The sequence below is a fragment of the Camelus bactrianus genome, chromosome 1 (genome assembly GCF_048773025.1).
Source record: "Camelus bactrianus isolate YW-2024 breed Bactrian camel chromosome 1, ASM4877302v1, whole genome shotgun sequence".
NCBI classification, from domain to species: Eukaryota; Metazoa; Chordata; class Mammalia; order Artiodactyla; family Camelidae; genus Camelus; species Camelus bactrianus.
This window is the reverse complement of record NC_133539.1, coordinates 5,237,990-5,258,588: the sequence shown is the minus strand read 5'-3', so window position 1 is coordinate 5,258,588 and position 20,599 is coordinate 5,237,990. Positions and strand designations below refer to the sequence as shown.

General features: G+C 43.7%; 1 protein-coding gene across 9 annotated transcripts in view; it reads left to right on the top strand.

Moving 5' to 3' along the window:
• B3GALT5 (beta-1,3-galactosyltransferase 5) overlaps positions 1 to 20,599 on the top strand; it is an 86,802-nt gene that overhangs the window by 7,580 nt on the left and 58,623 nt on the right. For 5 of the 9 annotated variants that reach the window (XR_012502210.1, XR_006720147.2, XM_074352998.1 and 2 more), the window contains one exon: positions 11,765 to 11,967. Coding sequence is in view for 2 of the 9 variants with exons in the window: in XM_074352998.1 (XP_074209099.1) it covers positions 11,765 to 11,959 (195 nt within the window). In the remaining 7 variants the exon portion in view is untranslated. Of the gene's footprint in view, positions 1 to 1,740; positions 6,401 to 6,481; positions 6,574 to 11,764; positions 11,968 to 12,409; positions 20,594 to 20,599 lie in introns of those variants that run through there. The other 4 variants (XM_074352709.1, XM_074352639.1, XM_074352793.1 and 1 more) reach the window with 3 other exon arrangements.

The window sequence follows — 20,599 nt, the reverse complement described above, 5'->3', positions numbered from 1 at the left end:
CCGACATTTCAATTTTGCCATTTTCCTTGCTAATGTCATTTTTCTGTTCTGGGATCCCAGCCAAAATCCCGTATTGCATTTGGTTGGCATGCCTTCTTAACCATCTTCAATCTGTAATAGTCCCTTAGTCCTTTTTCATCTTTCATAAACTTGACATTTTGGAAGAGTTCAGGGCAGTGACTTTGTAGCATGTTCCTCAGTTTGGATTTGCCTGACATTTTCTTAGGATTAGATTGAAGTTTCGTGTTTTTAATAATAATAACATAGAGGTTTGATAAATTTGATAAATTTTCTTATTGGTTATAATAATTTATATGTAGTCTTTATACCTGAGATTTTGGGGTGGTTTGTTAATGCGGCATAACCTAGACTATTGGGTTTGATACAGTATTTTCTGTAAATAATAGCTTAGTGTCTTTTCTTCTGATTCTTGTATCTCATTTCTTTTTCTGGTCTTATTGCATTGGCTAGGACCTTGAGTACAATATTTAATAAAAGCAGTGATAGTAGACATTCTTGTCTTGATCTTGACCTTAATGTGAATTCTCTCAAGTTTCACTACTAAGTATGACGTTCATGTTAGGAGTTTGATAAATACCCTTTTGTCAAATTAAGAAATTTCCCTCCTTTACTATGAATTAGTGTTGAATTTTATTGATTGTATGTATTTTTGGTTGCATCCTTAAAGACAATCATGTATTTTTTCCTTCTTTTAATTTACTTATATAGTATATTAATAAAAATCTAATATATTATTTAGGAACTTTCCTAATTATCTTTGAAGGAGATATTGATCATAATTTTCGTTTCCTTTACTTTCCCTATCTGAAGTTGAGATTTTTTCCCCCCTATTTCTCTGATGGAGCTTATACAAAAGAAGGATTTTTTTTGGGTTCCATTAAAATTTAGTAAAGTTTACCTCTGAGTCTTTTTGGATTTTGTCTTTCTTTTTGTCTAAGTCTTTCAGGGTGGGGTGAGGTAGAATTTTGATTACAGGTACAATATCTTTAATTGTTATTTATTGATTCAGGTTCTATTTCTTCTTCGAGTGAAAGTGCTGAAATTTATTACGTAAAGCTGTTCATAACATTCCATTATGATTTTTTAAATGTTTCTTTCTTTGTGGTTGTGACTTTTCCCATTTTCAGTCTGATTTATTTGTGCCCCCTTTCTCTTTTCTGGTTAAATATTTCTAGAACTTTACTTATTAGTGTTTCTAATAAACAGTTTTTGAATATGTAGATATCTTCTCTGTTTGTTTTATTCTGTATTTCATTCCTTGCTACTTATTTCCTCATTTCCCCTAGTTTTTGCCTTTTTTATGTTTATTGTCTTTTCTCTACCTTCTGGAATTATATGCTTAATTTATTTTATTTTTTATTTTTAAAATTTATTTTAAATCTTTCTTTTTCAACCTATAAATTTATTCCTAAGTGATTTTTAGTTGCATTCCATGGATTTTCATACTTTATTCTTTCATTGTTATTTGGTTTAAAATATCCATTGTGAAGTCCTCTTTAAGCCATAAATTATTTCATGTATACACTGAAAGGTTTCAAAACATACATTTTTTTCCATTATGCTTTTGTGTAGATTTTTAGTTCCTATAAATGGTACAAGTACAATTAAAAAGAATGTTTATTGTTTATTTCTCTATATAACTATTAAATGAAGTTTGTTTTCTTCATTAAATCATTATTATTACTGTCTGGTTTGCCTGTCATACTTTCTAAGAGGAATGTGTACAAATACAATTTATCCTTGTAATAGTGTCAGTTTTGGAGTTATATATTTTGAGGCTATGTTGTGAAAGGCTTACAGGTTTAGCCAGGATCCGTCTTATAAGATTAAATGGCGTACTGCTGTGTTGAGTTGCTGCTTTTGACTTGAATTCTCTACTGTGTCAAATAGCTTCGCTGGGCATCTCCCCCATCCCATCTCGCTGCCTGGTACTGCAGCTATCTGCCCCATCTCTTTTTGTACCTTTACTTTGGATGTGTTGTTTAGACCTACATATAGATGTGTTTCCCCCCAATCTAATAAATTCTGTTTTTGGATAAGTGCGTTTAATCCATTTATAATATGTATGATTTGTGAGGTTCTGGAATTTAATTCTATTATCTCATGTGTTTTTTCTTTACCAGCTTTTTTCCTTAGTTCTCTTTTCTTCATTTTTATACCTCCCATTGAATTGATAAAGTTGCCTATGTTTCCGTTTTTCTCCCTTTGCTGGTTTGCAAGCCACAGACTGTACTTGCATTATTTTAGTGATTAGCTATAATTTTGAGTCATGCTTTTTTAACCATATGTAGTTTAAAGTTTTTCAGTCTTTCTATCATTTTCCCTTTCATGACAAGGACCTTAGTACACTTTTAATTATCAAACAACCTCTTTCTTTTATTTTGTAACTGTTTCTGGAGTTTGGCTTTAACTTTCTGAACACGAAAAATTTGTTCTTTATATGGGACATAAATTGATTCAATCACATATTTGGTTAATTTCTATGCCATTGTGTTCTGTATCCCGTGACATAGGTCTGAGTTTGTACATCTTGCTGAAGCGTATCCATTAATAACTATTTTAGTGATGCTACATGGGTCATAAATTTTCTTACTATTTGTGTGTTTGAAAAATGCCTGCATGTTAGTTTAAGTATAAAACTCTAGATTGGCAATTATTTCCTTCCAGCATTTTGAAATTAAGACTCTGTTATTATATTATCAGTCATGAGAAATTTCTGTCAATCTAATCATCAGGATTTTGTGGACACTTTGCCTTTCTCTCTGATAGCTTTTGAGACTTTCTCCCTATCCTCCTTGTTCTGCAGTTCCCCGTGATGTGCTGTGGTGCAGATTTATCTTTATTTATCATGCGGGGTACTTAGGGTGCAGTTTTGATTTGAGGACTTGTATCTTCAATTCTGGAAAAGTTTCAGCTCATGTTTCTTCTCTGCTATTCCCTCAGTTCTTTCCTTCTGGAACTCTTGCAAGATTGCGCCGACCCTCTCAGCTTCTCTGGAACATCTCCTCTGGTTTTCTGAGAAGTTCTGATTGTTGCTAGAGGTATCCCTGGGGGAAGATGCTGCTTCTCCTTGCAGTGGGGATCTCCCTTTCCCTGTGGAAAGCGAGAAGGCAAGTCTGGAGGCTTAATCTCATTTTACTCTAGAGGACCGTTTCCCGCAGGTTTCCCACTTCCACCTCTGTTCACTGTTCTACAGCCTGGCGAGGGAGGCAAGTAAGACTTTGATGAATTTCAGTTCCTGACCTTTTCTCATGTTCACCTCCCCGTTAAAGGTACACATAAAATTCTGGTGTTTTCAGCATTTTTCCCTGACCACTGCTTTCGAAGGTTATGCTGAGGGTTGTGTTCCTTCATTTGAGTGTTGCTTATATATTTTAGGCCCATTTGAACTTACTGTTTGCTTCATTTCAGTAGGTATAAAGTGCGGAAAGAAGTATCTCGCTGCCCTATCACGCAGTTAAGCAATAAGAGTTGCTAATATTATTCCACCCATCAGCAGTGGGTCAGAGTGGGTGTTCAAAGCCTGCTTTGTATGCAGTCTGGCACCATACCAAGGTGATTGGAATCTTTGGAAAGACACAATGACCCATTATAATTGGACGTGAATTAAGGAATTGAGAAATTCGAATGAGGCAAATAAATCGTAGAGAGATGGCTTTACTAAGGGGGAGGTGAGTACGGAAGGATGGTGTTTGACATTCCGTAGATACAGCCTGCCACAAATGCTCCACAGCTAACTCTCAGAGTTTTCTGGAGAACCCATACATAACTGAAACTGGATTTTTTGATACCCTTATTTGGCTTTCTCAAGAACAAAATGCCCAGATGCCCTCTTCACTAGTTAGTAACTAAGCAAGTTATCCCCTGAAAAAGTACAAGGAAGATTCATTATTCCAAGACTGAAGTTTTTTCTCTCTATCCTCACTCTCTTATAGATATTGTTCTTGCTCCTGCTCTAAAAGTCAGTTTACCAGCTGACTCCTGTGTGAGAAAATCATTTATAAGAAAGATAACTAAACTGCAAGGAAAATACGCAGTGTTCTCTGAGCTGCTCTTTGACAGACCTACACCTGCCATTTTAGACACGGTGTTGCACTTAGGTCCATCATCGCACACGCACTTTTTCAGTGTCTTGTTTTGCTGACTTCTAATGTACTCTTACCACTTGCCTTCAACTGAAGCTCCGTCTTGGATCATCTGTACAGTGGCCGAGCATTCTGCACTTGCTGTTCCATCAGGTTAAGCAGAGGAGCTTTTTCAGGCCGGCAAAAATCTACAGCGCCCAACACCATGTGGGAGATTTGAATAGTTAGAGAAGAAGACTGCTGAGGTTGGAAAGGCATTTTTCACGTGGTTGGCTACTCAGATTCATAGGGCCTGGCGGCTCTCACTCTCGCTGACCCCGGTCAGTCAGTCTTTTCTTTATCTGTTTGATTTCTTCATTAGTCTGTGGGATATGTTTCTCACACACTGTTTGAAGATCAAAGAAACTTGGGCAACCCTGCCTCTGAATCCTCTTTTGAGATTCACTCTGCATGTGAATTTTGTTAAGTTTCCAAGAAGTTTTGCAGTAAAGAAACCTGTTTAATTTTGTTCAATCTAGTGGTTCCCCAACTTGAAGTTCCACCTCCCTCCCACCCCCCACCCCACTGCCCTCAAACACACCCAGGTTGGCATGATGTCTAGGGGTGCCCAGTGTGGGAAAACCTGCCTTACTCTGTCAGAAAGGACTCTGTATTCCTTCTTACTCTAATTTTGGGCTTCTTTTCAATCTTTGATTCTTTCCTTTCTTTTTTATGAATAGTTTTATTGGAGTATAATATCCATAGCGTATATTTTATCCATGGAGTTTACAATTCCACAACAGTTGGTACATTCACAGTGTTTTGCAACCATCCCCACTGTCCAGTTGCAGAACATTTTCATCACCCCAAAGGAAACACTGGAACCACTGTCAGTCACTTCTTCACATAGTCCCCACCTTCTGGCAACCACCATTCTGCCTTCTGTCTTTATGGATTTGACCATTCCAGGGACCTCATATAAGTGGAATCACACAGTATTTGTCCTTCTGTGACTGGCTTATTTCACTCAGCATAATGTCTTCAAGTTTCATCCATGTTGTAGCGTGTGTCAGAATTTCTTTCCTTTTCAAGGCTGAATACTATTCCATTGTATGTATATGTTGTTTATCCATTCATCCATCAATGGAGACCTAGATTTCTTTCATGTTTTGGTTATTGTGAATAACCCTGTTATGAACGTGGGTGTTCAAATATTTGTTTCAGTCTCTGCTTTCATTTATTTTGGGTATATACTCAGAATTGGAATTACTGGATCATATGGTAATTTTATGTTTTGTTTTGTTTTGTTTTAGAAATTGCTACCCTGTTTTTTACAGTGCTGCACCATTTTACATTCCCACCAGCAGTGCACAGGGTGGGGTCCAGTTTCTTTACATATTTGCCAAAACTTGTTAATTTTAAAGAAGATGTATTTGTTTTTGTAATAACCATCCTGGTGAGTGCAAAGTAGTATCTCACTGCGGCTTTGATTTGCATTTCCCTAATGATTAGTGATGTTAAGCACTTTTTCATCAGTTTATTGGACGCCTGATATCTTCTGTGGAGAAATGTCTATTCAAGTCTTTTGCCCATTTTTTTAACACTTTTTATTGATTTATAATCATTTTACAATGTTGTGTCAAATTCCAGTGTAGAGCACAATTTTTCAGTTATACATGAACATATATATATTCATTGTCACATTTTTTTTCTCTGTGAGCTACCATAAGATCTTGTATCTATTTCCCTGTGCTATACAGTATAATCTTGTTTATCTATTCAACAATTTTGAAATCCCAGTCTATCTCTTCCCACCCCCTGCCCCCTTTTGCCCATTTTTAGATCAAGTTGTTTGTTTTTTTGTTGTTGTGGATGAGCCCCTGCTATTAACAGGTAAGATACTCTTACTGTCATGAATTTTATTTCTGGGAAAGATGTTTATTGGCATTTATTTCTTTTCTGCTTTTATCTCTCCATCATAGTTCCCCATCAGTTATCATGTTTTACTGTCCTAGTTTGTCCTGTCCTTAGGCTTGACCAGCAGATCTGTTCCTTCTCTCCCTTTTCCACACCCCATGTTTTGAATCTTTGTCTTTTAAACTGTTGGTTCTTTGTGTGGAAAGTTTTATTTAAGCCAACTTCTCCCTACCACCTTCTTTTTCTTCCTTAGGATTGTCATCTGCTGTCTGATTTTAGCCACAGTTCCTCCACTGAAGCTGCAATAGCTCTGGCTCCACAATTTTTTGTGCATTGATGATGACTCCTTCCTTCTTTAGTCTCCTTTGGTCCCTGGAACACTTCTCAGTGATGCCGAGGTGGGGAGTGAGCAGTGGGGTTTAGGACTGTGGACCTCTGCCTGGCTGTAGATGCTAATTTTGACCATTAATTCACTCTAGGACCCCGGCTGGTGACTTCACTCTGTGGAATTCCCCTTGGTGAAGGAGGACATTAGTGCCCACCTTGTAGGTGTGTGGCGAAGACTGAATGAGTAAGCACATGAAATGTGCTTAGCACAGTAGCTTGTACACGGGAAGTGTTATGGTCAGACTTACAGTTACAGTTACGTTACAGCTTGCCCTCTGTATCTGTGGGTTTTGCATCCTTGAATTCAACTGACCATGGAGAGAAGACATTTGGGGGGAGAAGTTACAGAAAATATCAAAAAGCAAAACTTGGAGTTTACATAGCATTTACATTGTATTTACAACTATTGACATAGCACTTAAAGTGTGTTAAGTATTATAAGTTATCTAGAGATGATTTAAAGTAAACCAGAGGATGTGCCCAGGTTATGTGCAAATACTATGCCATTTTATATAAGAGACTTGAGCATCCTTGGATTCTGGTAGTCACGGGGATCCTGGACCCAATCCCTGGGGGACACCAAGGGACAACTCTAATCTGGCTTTTCTCATATGTGTCCAGTTGATCCCTTTCCACCTCCATTTGTCTTCCCACCCGACTCTTGTTCTAAATTCTGTTCTTTGCTCTTCATTATTTTCTTCCTAGATATTATCTTACTCTTGACATTTCAATGTCTGCCTTTATGCCTGCAGATTTTAACCAGGTCAGCTCTCTACATTTTAGTCGGAAGCTTCTTGTAGCATGAAACCGTGCTGTATGGACATAGTTTTTGGAGGACATTTTGACTTTAGTCAGATCAGTCCATGTTGGCTGCACCCTCACCAGCTTATGCACAGCCATGTCAGTTCCATTTCAGACTTGGAAGAATCTGACCTTTCACTAATTTCTATGAATTGCATTATCTTGAAGATGAAATTACAAGTGTCACCCTGCACAGTGGACCTAGCAGGGCCACACTAAGTGAGTATATCCTGAGCAGACGCAAGAAGGGATGGTAGGGCTTTACAGATCAAATGAACTAACGTCATGGGAGTCTTAGAATGATCTAGAATAATGCCTGAGAGCTTACTGGTTCCTGGATACTGTGAAGTACTGATCTGACTTTCACAAAAACCTTAGGAGGTAATCAGTATTATTTTCCATTTTACAAGTTTTCCATTTCTCATTTATAGAGAAACCTGAGTCTTAAGAAAGTAAATATGCTCAAGTCTCATAACCAGCAGGTGGCCGACTTAAGATTTGACTCAGTTCCCTTGGGTCCCAAACACAGAACTCTTAACATCTAGATTGTCTTCTCTATGTTATCATTTCCCATTTTTCCATTTCTCATTTTGTTTTTTCCTGTCCCTTCTTCTATACTGGATACGCTAGAGCTTAGTCCATTTCAAAGAGAGACTATATATGTACTTATCAATAATATCTTGTTTTAATGTTTAGATTAATTCAATCCTGCTTTTAGTTTTCTTATTCTTGCTCTTTTCTGTAATTTTTGTCTATTTTCTAAATTCTTTGAGAGCTTAGTCCTCTTCTTTCTTTTCTTTAATAATGGAAATACTTAAGGCTATGCATTGGCCTCTGAAAGCAACTTTGAACACATTCTAAAGAATCTTATCTAGTGTTCTTTTTTGTTTTGTTTTATTTTATAAGTGATCTGTTATTGTGCGTTTAATTTCCCCCCTTCCCTTATTTGTAAGTGGATGGGATTTTTGATGATCTTGTTAAACTTAATGTTAATCCGTGGCTTTCTTGCTCTATTGCCAGGACGATGGCCTGTTGTTTTCCTCTTGAGTCTACATACAGCGACCATATACAGTTGCTATTCAGGAGTACATGTAGTTATAATAATGGAAATGCAGGTTTAAAGTGAAAATGACTCAGATTTGAAAATGATGCTTATAACTCACTTATTTTAGTATACATTTGAGTTCTTGTTTCTCCAACTGGTATGTTTTGCTTCTTTTATTATTGAAATAAAAATACATATTCTCTGTAAAATCCTTAGGGCACATTTCCAGCTTTGGTTTTTATAGGAAAATGGTCCCAGCCTGTTCTGTAACAACCAGCACTCAGTGCCAGAGACCAGTGAAAAAATGAAGGGGTGTCATTAAGTGGAACAGTAGGTCTTGCTAACAAACCCATCAATGTTCAACAATTTTAATGAGCTTTTAAAAAGTGTCATATTTTCACTGTGAATCATTTCACATTAAAATCTGTGGCTTTCCTGCCAAAGTTATCTTTAATGAAATCTGTGTGCTTTCACGCAGATTTGGAGTGAAGTGAATGTGAGTGAGCAGGAAGCAGAATCCATAAGAAACCCACGTGTCTGAGGGGAAATTTCCTGAGCATCTGGGCCTTAGTTCTGTTCACTCCCTCTGGCAACCTCAGCCCCATTCTCCCGACACCCCATGTCAGGAACTCATTCAGGACTTCTTGAGAATTGGTGACTTAGGTCAGTGAACTGTCTCTCTCACACATTTCTGGCTCCTTCTGCTGCAGGAAAATGAGGGGCACGAGAGGACAGTCATGTCCCAGGTCTTGGGAGAGTCCCTGGGATGTGCCTTGTCAAGTGAGGGTCCTTGGCTTCTCATAGGAAAGAATTCGAGAGTAAGTCATAGTAAAGTGAAAGCAAGTTTGTTTAGAGAGATACACATTCCAAAGACAGAGTGCGGGCTGTCTCAGGAGACAAGAGAGGCGGCCTCAGGGCATGGGGTCATCTCAGGAAGTGAGAACAGCTTAGAAGATACACGTTCCATGGGCAGAATGCAGGCCATCTCAAGTGGCAATAGGCCTTGGGGTGCAGGGGTGATTAGTTTTATGAGCTTAGTACAGGTGGGAGGATTTTTCCAACTATTTCGGGCGTGGGACAGGGATTTCCCAGAACTGGTCCACTGCCCACATTTTGATCTTTTATAGTCAGCCTCAGAACCGTCATGGAACCTGTGGGTGTGTCATTTAGCAGCTAATGTGTTACAGTGGGCATATAAGGAGACTCAAGGTCCACTGGAAGTCAAATCCTCCGCCATCTTGGGCTGAGTTGGTTTTAACCAGTTTATGTTGCATCCTCAATTGCTGAGTCATTCCTTCCATGCTTGTGACCTACCTCCTCCCCTCCTGTCTCACAACCATCAGTGGATTCTGTGCTGGGTTTTCTGTGCAGTGAAAGGCACAGGAGGTGACTGGCATCTGACTAGGAGATGATGTTTGTAGGTTAGTACTCTTTTTTTTTTTTTTCCATTTCAGGAAAAGTGGTTTCTGTAGATTCACTGAAAAGCTGTGGTTACCTAGAGGTGGCCAGAGGAGACAGGGCAGTCCCTGGGAGGTAAGAGGAGGCAGAAAAAAACAGAGGAAGGATGGGACACAGAGGAATGAAAATAACCCCCAGCTGTTTTCGAGTCTTGAATGTTGTAACCCTTTGTCTACTTTTTGGAAACAGTTCCTCCCTATAGAGCTTTCTTTAAACAGAAATAAGAATCTAGTGGGGAAAATGTTTGGAAAACTTTGGAAAAACACTTTTCCTGTCAAAATATGCACAGAGAGAGGAGGAAGCATGTTCTGACAGATCTAAATGCAACGTTGCTTGTGGGCGGAATTCTGCCTAATACTGCTATTGTGTTTGCTGCTTAGCAAAGCTCGCACAAAGCCCGATGCAGATACTCAGATAATAACCACTTGAATAACTTTATTCATCTATTTACTTAGTAAGTGTATAGGTGTTCTAGGACTCACAGAACAAAGCACCACAGCGTGAATGGCTTGTCTCGCAGCTTTGGAGGCTGCAAGTCTGAGATCAAGGTGTCAGCAAGTTCTGAGGCTTTGAGGGAGAATCTGCTCCAGGCCCCTCCTCTAGCTGCATGATTTGATGACAAATTTTGATGTTCCTTGACTTGTAGAAGCACCACCCCGTCTTCATCTTCATGTGGTGTTCTCCCTGTGTCCGTGGCGTGTCCAGATTTCCCCCTTTTATAAGGACACCAGTCATACTGGATTAAGGGCCCATGCTATTCTGGTATGACCTCATCTTAACTAATTACATATGCAATGTCCCTATTTCTAAATAAGGTCACATTGAGGTCCTGAGGGTTAGGACTTCAGCATTTGGATTTGAGGGGAACACAATTCCACCCATAACAGGAAATATTTACTTATGCACCCAGTAAATGTTTAATGAGCATCTCTTATGTGAAAAGTACTTTATGAGGTATTGAGATTTAAGTAAATATGGATAAAATATTTCCTGTCCCAAGCCGCTTACAGCAGAGTAGGAGAGAGGCATATAAACATATAACTATAATTGGTGGTGGCATGGTAAAGGTACGTACAAGGGATTGTGGTGGATGGAAGGGGATGATTAAACCTACTTGTTGGAGGAGATGTCAGGGAAGCTTCACTGACGGGGCAAAGTTTGAGCTGGATCCAAAAGGATTAAAAGATCAGTCGGTAGACCATGGGCATTCTGGCCAGGGAGAGCAGCATGATGATCTGAAAGAAAATGATGCACTCTGGGACTTTAAACCGTCTTGTGGCAGGAGTGTCTGGGCACTGTGGAAGTGATGGGCTGTCACTGGAAAGCTTTAAGTGTTGGAATGACACTCGTGGACTCGTGGTTTTGAAAAATTCTGATTGACAGCACAGAGGCTGGAGTGGAGGTGGTTAAGTCTAAATTTGGGAGATAGAACAGTGGAAATGGGCACGAATCTGGTACTTGTGTCACTGAGTGGATCCTAATTTCCTTCAGCCTGAAGGGGGGAGTGAGGATGGTCCCTATTGCCTAACTCCAGATCCGAATGCCAAACCCTCCCTCATCAGTGCGTTCCTTGGCCAGGGGTCACGGTGTCTACATTTTGTCCAGAGCTTGGAGACAGGGATCTACTTCTGGCCAGGCCAAGAGATCTAGAACCCAATGGGCAGAAGTAATGAGATTTTCTCTATTTCTACTAGAAAAAAAAAAACTCATTTCCTAGTCATGTGTCATCAGTAGCATCCTCCCACTTTCTTAAAGACAATCAACAAGTAGTGACAAGCTGGAGGAAGCTATGTGATTACTGTATAGGAAAAAATGAGAGGCATAAGGAAATAGTCCACCACCTCGAGGTAGAAATCACCCACTCGTTACAAGATCATCCGCCGTGAAGTCAGAATGTTTCACCACACCTCCTGCAAGGGGACTGAGGGCCTGAAATAACCCACGGGCCAAAGGACATTCCAGCAGAAGAGAAACGATAGTGATTGCAGCGACCGCCGACAGCCTCAAGAGTAAGCCTGCCAGGGTGAGCGAGGGTGACGATGTGTGATTCAGCTTTTTTGCTTGTTTGTAGGTTTTTGTGGCTGCCTCCTGTCGGGCTTCAGAGGTAGCTGTGGGTGATGAACGCCATGGAGAGGAAGTGCTCCCACAGCTAGAGGAAGTGGCAGCTGCAGGGCGGTCTACGTGCGCCCCGGAGGATGCAGGTCTGCGCGCCGGGAGGCGGCTCTGCCGAGGCTGCACTGCTTCTGGGCCACTCCTGCTGTGCTGACAAATCAGGTAGGCTTTTGAATTTTGTGTTTGGACAGCCATGGTTTATTATTGGATGTGCACTATTTTCTGAACCAAGATTATCTTCCATCCTCTTAATCATCGTAAGCCTACCTCCTGGAGCCAGAGGGCAGAGGCTGCAACTTGTACCGTGGGGACCGTTAGCCCCCCATCTTTCTTCTCTGCACGGCTTTTTGTTCCCCTTCATGCTAAAGCATCCTGACAGGGGTTTCTGAGCGTTACCCAAACACCCCACGCTTTGCCTCTAGTAGCCCATCAGCCTCCCCCGTGTGAACGGTGGCGGGTGAAAGCCTTAATGTCACTTCTTCCTCTTCCATTGAAATAAGCCAGGTTCTACTTCTTCTGAGCAGTAAATGAAGTTGTTTGAAAGGCACATAAAGCCGAAATACCTAACGTGCTGAAAAATTTTGCAAACCTGTTTCATCCTCAGGAGAGGCCGCAGAAACCAAGCGCTCGTTTTCAGGTCAGGAACTGTATCCCAGTTACAAAGAAGCACCGTTTAGCTTTTGGAGACCTGGGCAACTTCTCTGTTGGTTCATTCACATCTTTCCTTTGGGCTTCTTTGTGTCAAATACTACGAGTCAGCAGCTGCGACAACGGTGGAAAACACAGAAAGTGGCCCCTGCTGTGTCTTTTTGGAGTTACTGACCAGTGGGAAGGGTGGGCGGTCGCCCAAGGTTTGCACAAAGAAATGATAAAATCCCATGGATAAAACTGATAACATAGCATCCGGTGAGTGGCACGGGGAGTGAAGGATCCCGGCTGCAAGGGGGACGCAGCAGGAGTGGGGTGCGGGGGGAGGGGGAGGGGAAACGCGCACAAAGCAGGACATTTGTACAGGAGGGAAGGAGAGAGTCTATTTAAGGATCTGAAAGGGAACAAGTGTGGCCTGAGAGCAGAAGCAGAAGGGAAGTCAGCCAGAACAGAGACTACACGACGTGGGCTGATGGATGAGGAACTCGTGGACGGGTGGATGGTCCTGTTGAAGATCGGCTGAGCTCGTTTGTCAAGAAATGAAAGTTCAAGCCATAGGGAGTTAGGGTGCGTTACAGACAGCACTGCCCCACCTGAATGCTCCCTGCTGTTCCCACGGCCTCTCGTTCAGGGCAGGTCCTAGAAACTGAAGGCTGGACAGGCCATGTTTCCGGAGTGATCACCCTCCTTTATTTTAATTATTTTTCTTCCCTGCTGGTGGTTTGCATGCTGAATTCCTGTCACTCTCAGATTCTGTCTTGAGACCTGACTCAAGCACCCAAGCTTCTGTGGCCCTGTCACTTAGACCGCCAGCGCCCAGAATAATCAGGGAGAAGGGGTTCTTAGGGAGGAACCGCTTGTGCTTGTTTTCAAAGTGACTTCTATGGGGCTAAAAAACGTTATCTTTCCTTTATGTCACCAGGCCCAGACAATCAAAGAGTTTTCCCCAAACTTTCAGGTTTTTCTAACCTGGTTTTTACACAGAATAATCAGCAACCATGTTTGTGACAATCTGCTCTATGCTTTTCTGGTCTATTATTAATTTGTTTTGTTCCATTTTTGGCTAGAAAAAAAGCCCCAATTCTTGGCTTATTGAAGTAGTCAGAAGCTTATTATTTTTAAGCCCATGGTAGACTGGCCTTCTTAAGTCTATGAGCACAAGTTTTTGTTCCTTTTGACACTGTGGATGAAACTGTTTAGTAAAGTTGAAATTGTTCAGTGCTATTTGGGCTATTCAGGAAAGAATGCTTCAGAGGTTTAAAAGAATCCGGTTTCAAAATACTTTGAGTTGTGCTCTTGGTTTCTTAAGAATTGGGAGCTGCACGTAAAGACACTTTTTTGGGTTTTTGTTTGTGTTTTTGTAAACAAGGCTTCAGCAGAGGGTAGATTGCAGAGCAAGGGTCCGGAAGCTGAACAGAGCACAGACCCCCCCCCCCCCCACTCCCATCTCTGTCTTACTGTCGGAGTTCGAATCTTGAGGTCCGGTGGGGCGCTCTTCTCCATCTCTGGGACAGAAGAAGAGACAGACGGCCCAGAAATAGAGCTTCGCAGGGAGAAGCACACCGATGGCCTGGAAAAGGGCGGTGCTTCCCTCTGCGCAGCAGTTTACGTGACTGAGGGAAATCCAAGGAGACCCCGGGAACATTCACAGTGACCAGTACTGCCTATCAGAGAGTCGGTGCCCTGGCAATGTTGGGAGGTGGTCCCTGCTGTGGACTGAATTTTGTCCCCCCCCCAACCCATATGTATTTGATAGTGTGTGGAGTTGGGCCTTTTGTGGGGTAATTGGATTTAGATTTAATGCACTCGCCCTGCCTCTGTCTCTCTGTCTCTCTCTCCCCCTCTCTCCCCCCATCTCTTCACCCCTGCCGGACGAGGGCTCTCGCCAGAACCCTGGCAGCCTGGTTTCTGACTCCCAGCCTCCAGCACTGTGAGAAAGTAAATGTCGGTGGTTTAAGCCTCTTTGTCTATGGCATTTTGTTATGACAGCCTGACGTGCTTCAATGTCAACCCCTAGAATGCCTTCCTAAAGCTCAGAAGTCATTGATTCTGAGATTGATGGTCACTGGTATGAATCTCTGGGCTCTGCTTCCCCAGTGCTTGGTTTAATGGGAGCTACCATACTCAAAGTCAGCAGGAGGCTTCTCTGTTGTATTAGGGATGGAGGAGAGAGGCCCCCTTGGGCCCCAGACTTAGCAGTCCCTAAAGCCTAGACCCCTGCGGACCGACCACTGATGTCCTCATAAAAGCCAGGCTCCTCCCATGCTCCTCCAGGCCACGCCGAGCTGCCCTGCCGGCCTCCAGCCTCACTTCCAAGCTTCCCCCCAACGCCTGCTGCCTGTTTCTGGAACCCACCAGGCTTTTCTAGATTCCTGCCTCTGCCCGTGTGCCTCCCCAGGGCAGCCACCCTGAACATCCTCAGGGGGACCTCTGTTCTCTCTTCCACCCTGTCTGAGTAAAGCCAGAGCTGGACCACAGCTACAGTGGCAGAAGCAGATTTTACTCCAGTACTATCAGGGGAAATGAGACCTCGGTGTAGAGCTGGGCTCAGCTCTGAATACAGCCCAGACACGGGGGATTTGTAGCCAAGGGCCAGGTTGGGGGATCAGCGGATGGGAAATCACTGGGAAGAGACATCAGGGGTTGGGGGATTCTGGCTAAACTGAACTTGACGAGATTCTGGCTGAAGGCAGCCCAGGGTGATCAGACACCAAGCCTGGGGGGATGAGGCGTTTGATCAGATATCATGGGTGGGGGGTTCTGGCGAGACCCACTTTGCAGGGTTCTTGCTGAAATTGGCTGATGCATAGATGACATGGGAGCCCAAGGCTGAGGCTTCGCCGAGAAGGGGGTTCAGAGGAGCCTGACTGCGGTTTGCTCAGGGAGGGTCTGCCAGGATCACACACCTCCTTGCTGGGTTGTGCCACAGCTCGTCCTGCAGGCTGCAAACCCCTCCAAAGTTTGTCTCCTTCATCCTTGGACTGCGGGCACCTGGACCCCGGCCTGCCACAGAGGAGGTGCCCAGAAGAGGTTTTCCGGGGCCGGAAAAGGGTCTGGGATGAGGGCGCAGTGCTCTCTCCCCCCTGACAGCCAGGGCCTGTTACGAAAGCTCTCCCAGTGCGACGTGCTCCTGTCTTAGCTGGTCAGCCTCCAAAGACGGGCGCAGGCTGCCCCCGAGACCATGCCAGTGGGGACACTTCCCCAGCATAATTTCCTCCGGCCTTCGGCAGCATGAAAGGTACATGATGAATGGGATTTTTGTCCACGGTTCTGGCCTGAGCTGATGAGGTGATGGGAGAGGCAGTGAAAGCCACTATTCCTCATGTGGCTGGGAATTTCAAATTCCCTCCTGACGAAAGAGGAGGTCGCAGGCGCCCCCTAAACGCCTCTGTGTGCAGACCTCGGCCACTGGCTCGGTGACGACCCACAGTGTCAAAGGCAGGTGGTGTGAATGGTCACAGCCCAAGGATACCACCTGGGGGGCTCAGCTGAGCGGCCACAGGAGCCGGGCTAGACGGCTTAGAACATGTTTTAAACAGGAGAGGGGTTGACAGAGTGGACGGTTTATTTCGGTAAGTAGGAATATTAAAAAAAAAAGAAAAAACACCTGTCAGCTACCATCACCACTTTTTTTCCCATAAAATTGAAAAACATATTTTAGAAAAAAAATGTGGTGAAAATGTGCAGCTCACAAAGGTTCCAGTCCACCTCAGCCCTGACTCCCAGGTCCCAGAGGGGAAGTCGGATAAAAGCAACAGCAAAAACCTTAAAGCGACTGCAAATGGGACGGTGATCTCACCCATGGCCTCAAACATCCACGATGCCATCTTCCCTCTCCTGGAGTCACTGTCGCTAGTTTTGAGGTGTGACCATCCCTCGGCTCAGGTGTATGAGCCCGTCTGCAGGTAAGCAGGTGACCCCGAGCACCAGAGCAGGACTAGTACTGTGAGGGCTGGCATCTCGGATGGGAAAAGAATTACGTTATTGTTTACATGAGCCTTTAATTGAAATGCAGTGCTTTCTTCCATCATGAATATGGGCGCTGTGTTAATTTCCTGGGGCTGTGGTAGCAGAGGACCACAGGCTGAGGCCTTCCGACCAGACGCGACCCAGATCCGGCGGTGTGGCCATAGACAGACAACAGATGTTTATTCCCTCACAGTCTAGAGGCCAGAAGTTGGAGGTCACGGTGTGCGCAGGGCCGGTTCCTTCTGAGGCTGCGAGGGAGAGTCTGTCCCAGGCTCTCCCCCAGCTTCTGGGGGCTGCTGGCATCCTTGAGGCTCCTCGGCCTGTGGAAGCATCACCCCGACCTCTGCCTCCGTCTCCACGTGGCGTTCTCCCTGTGTGCTCACTTGTGTCCAAATGCCCTCTTTTAATGAGAACACCAGTCACAACTCGATTAGGGCCCCCTCTAAGTGACCTCCTTGTAACTTAGTAAAGACACTCTCTCCAAATAAGGTCATATTCCTCGGTACTGGGGGTCAGGACTCCAACGTTTGAATTTGGAGGGTGGGGGCACAATTTACCCCCTAAAAGGCACTGACCCGCTCGGGAGAAGAGCCTGTGATCTTGTCTCCAAGAAGATTCATTGGTATTTTCACAACATAATAGTCATTGTGGACACTCTCAAATATGGGCGAAACTCATGCTGCCTTCAAAATTAAGATAATTATTCAACATGAAGCTAGAAATTATTATCAGATACAGAGCTGAAAAAGGGCATTCTGGCACAGAATATTGCTCGGGCACACTATAAAAAATATTTTGATGAATTTATGTCAGCATAGTTGATTTCCCCTGGACTCCCATATGTTTGGGTTTATGAACTGTGTTGGAAGGAGTCGTGGTCTAAAAATGTTTGTGGAGGGTTTGTAGCTCTTCCCCAGCTTCCACAGAGAACTGCAGCATCTTAAGCTGATTCGTGTTGGAAACTGGAGCAGGTCCTGATTTAACAATCAGTGAAATACTGAAGCACCCTTACAGCAACCTCACCCTGTGACCAAGGAGCCTGCCTTCCGTATCTGGCCAGCTGATGTTTTAAATAAGCCGATACTGTTTCAGAGTTTACGGAATAAGCCAACCCTGGACTTTACTTCCTGGGGTGATACTAATCCTATTTTTAATTTTCTGTATATTATGATGTTTTGACATCTTAAAAAACCTTTCTGGCTGGGGAGAAGAGCTAGCCAGTTCTTAGAGGTAACAAAGTGCCCAGCCGGAAGCAGGGCTTTACGCGCATGGGAACCCATCTGAAGCCACCCTTCCTCTCTGTGGCCCTGGGGCCCCAGGAGAATATTCCTCTGTCTCAATCTTCCCAGGGCCAGGTGCCAGGCAACTAAGGGCACCTCTTTAGTTCAAGGCCCGCCAAAATTATTCAGATTAGCCAGTCCTAAAGAGTTCACTCCGCCTTATCTGGAAGGGCCCCAGGCCTTTGTCCCTGTGAGATCTGGGATCTGCTGGCCCCCACAGCACAGGTCACCATCCTCAAAGAGAATGACCCCAGCGTGTCCTGTTTCAAAGGCAGGTCTCCTTGTGGTCACTTACTTTGCTGTTGTCCTCCATCCCACCCTTGGAGACCTGTGACTCAATACTTAGTAAGAAATAAACAAGGAGCAGTTGATCCCACCCGCTAAAGCCCCAGGGAGGTTTCTCAGCTCAGTTTTGACCACACGTCTCCCAGCTCACATCCTCAGGCACTTTTAGGTGTGGTGACCTACCAGCCCGCTCAATCTCCTCCTTAAACCAAATAGCCACAAGATCAGGATCCTGCCCACCGCAGGGACCACTTAGGACTGTGAAGAGCTTATCAGGTCAACATGCAAAAGGAGAAAAAAACAGACAAACGATGGCTGGGGATGGACAGGAGATGCAAAAGGAAAAGAAAATGAAAAAAGAAAAGTTAAGTGGCCTAGAAATACCAGCCAACCCGCCATTCTGAAAGATTTTGGGGGAAAAATAAAGGGGGAAGGGCTCATCCTAGGGCAAGGTCCCTGCAGACACAGGGCCTCCCTGCTGTCTTCTGACCCGCCTGAGAGAGGAACGGAAGACACGACTTCAGGTGGCTAAAACCTGAAACAGAAGACAAACCAGCCCGCCTCAAATACAGCTTTAGGAGGCTACAAGCCCAAGAGAGAGAAAAGAGAGAACTTGAAACTTCATTTACTGAACAAATGCCTGGTCTGACCAACATTACTCAAGCCCTAGGTTACTTAATGATTTCAAAACATACTGCTAGATGCAGAGGGAGAAATCAAGAGGCAATCAAATAAATTATAGATACACAGAATACTTTAATATAAATGTATGTTATGTAACCATGAAAGCAAGTTTATGATTAAAATGTTTACTATATTAATGAATGTTGACATTGAACAGATTTTTTATTATTTATAATATTAAATATTTAATTAGTAATATAATAAAAGTGATTATCTATCATTATATTATTAAATTAAATCAAAGCTTTTATATAAATAGGTACTAAGTTATAAAGAATTATGCAATGAAACAATGTTTCATAAACTGATCCAATTAAAAACCCAACATTTATATAATTAAAAAAATTGTATGACAAAAAAAAAGACACTGGTTCTCTTTTGTGACTGGCTTTTTGTGCTCTCTCTGGCCTCAGAGTGGATCATTGCTGTCCGCTCCAGATCTTTCCCTTCAGATCTGGGAAGCCACCCCCACCAACCCTCTTGAACTTAACTTTCCAGACCTTCCCCCTCTGGCTTTCCAGCCCTCGGGGATGTGGACTTCGGGATGCCTTTGTCTCCAGGCCTTGTAACCGTAGGTCCTTTAGCAGAAGCTGGAGTCCCTGGTCCTGTGTCACAGCATATAGACTCAGTCAAAGATGCAAATGCTTTGTAGTGGGGATTCCCAGGTACCAGCTGCGGAGAGTGTTTCTTGGTCACTGCACGGTAGGTAGGAAATTTGTTCCAACCGCACATGAAAGCGAGCGGCCCCAGGGAGCTCTGGCCAGTCTGGCCGCGGGGCGTGGTGTTTGCTCGGCCTCCTGCATGCCGTTTGGCGCCCGGCTAGAGACCAGAGCCGTGGCTGAGCCGAGCATCCCCTCCTGGGGACTGAGATTCATTCATGCGAAGGATCCCAGGAAGAGGCACAGGAGAGGGGATGAGAGCCAAGCTTTACTGCTGAGCCAGCTGCTGAGGGAAAGCCAACTCATCCAGGGAAGGAAGCAAAATAGAACAGAGAAATAATTGCATCTTTTTTCTGCGTTGGCTCTTAAGTTTCTCTCGCAAATGTATTGTGGGAAAAAATGCAGTTTGGTTCCCTTTACCCCTGCCCCCTGCCCCTGCTTCCCCTCCTCCCCACCGCCAAGATACACCACGCATCTGAGCCCTTCAGTAAACAAGCTCGCAAAGAAAGGGGTAGAATTCTTGGCACCCTGCAGGCTAAGACGCACCCTCAAAGTCCCTTTGCTTATGGCGGTGATTCCTCTGAAGTTGGTGGGGGCTCCAGCTGGTCAGGCATCCCACGGGGCGCCCAGAACAGGAGCTGGCCTGAGTCAGCCTCCAGAGAGTCGGCTAGTTCTGCAAAGCTCCATCCTTGTTCCATTTCTCTTGTGGGGAATGAATTTGGAACAGTTTTCCACTTGGTGAAATTTCGAGGTCCTCTTTTGCCATCAAAGTAACCAACCCTTTCTTCATTTCACTTGGCCACTTTCTTTTCGTGCTGGCCCCTCTGTCCTCTCGCTCAGGGTAACATTCTGAAAACGGACACTGAGTTGAGAATTGATGGGTTTCTTTCCTGTGTTAGGTTCTTTAAGCATCAGCTACAGACTCTGTTATGTAGAGAAGCTAAGTTATCAATATGAGAAGTTGGACTGTGATTGACTTATGATTACAGGTCTCCTTAAAAAGCTCTGGGTGTTGTCCTAACCCATTAGGCCAAAGAGATTCTCAGATATTCTCATGCTGTTATTATTATTGTTGACAGGTGAACCATGTGGTGGGGTTTGTCTTGATCATACCCATTTTACAGATAAGAAAAGTGAGGCTGAGATTCAACTTCTCATAGGTACGTAGGGCATTGGTCCTACAGCAAATGCTTCAGCCCAACAAATGGTGAAGAGCTGCTGGTGAGGCATGAGTGACTGGAGCAACACTATTCTTTTTTGTTTTTCCTT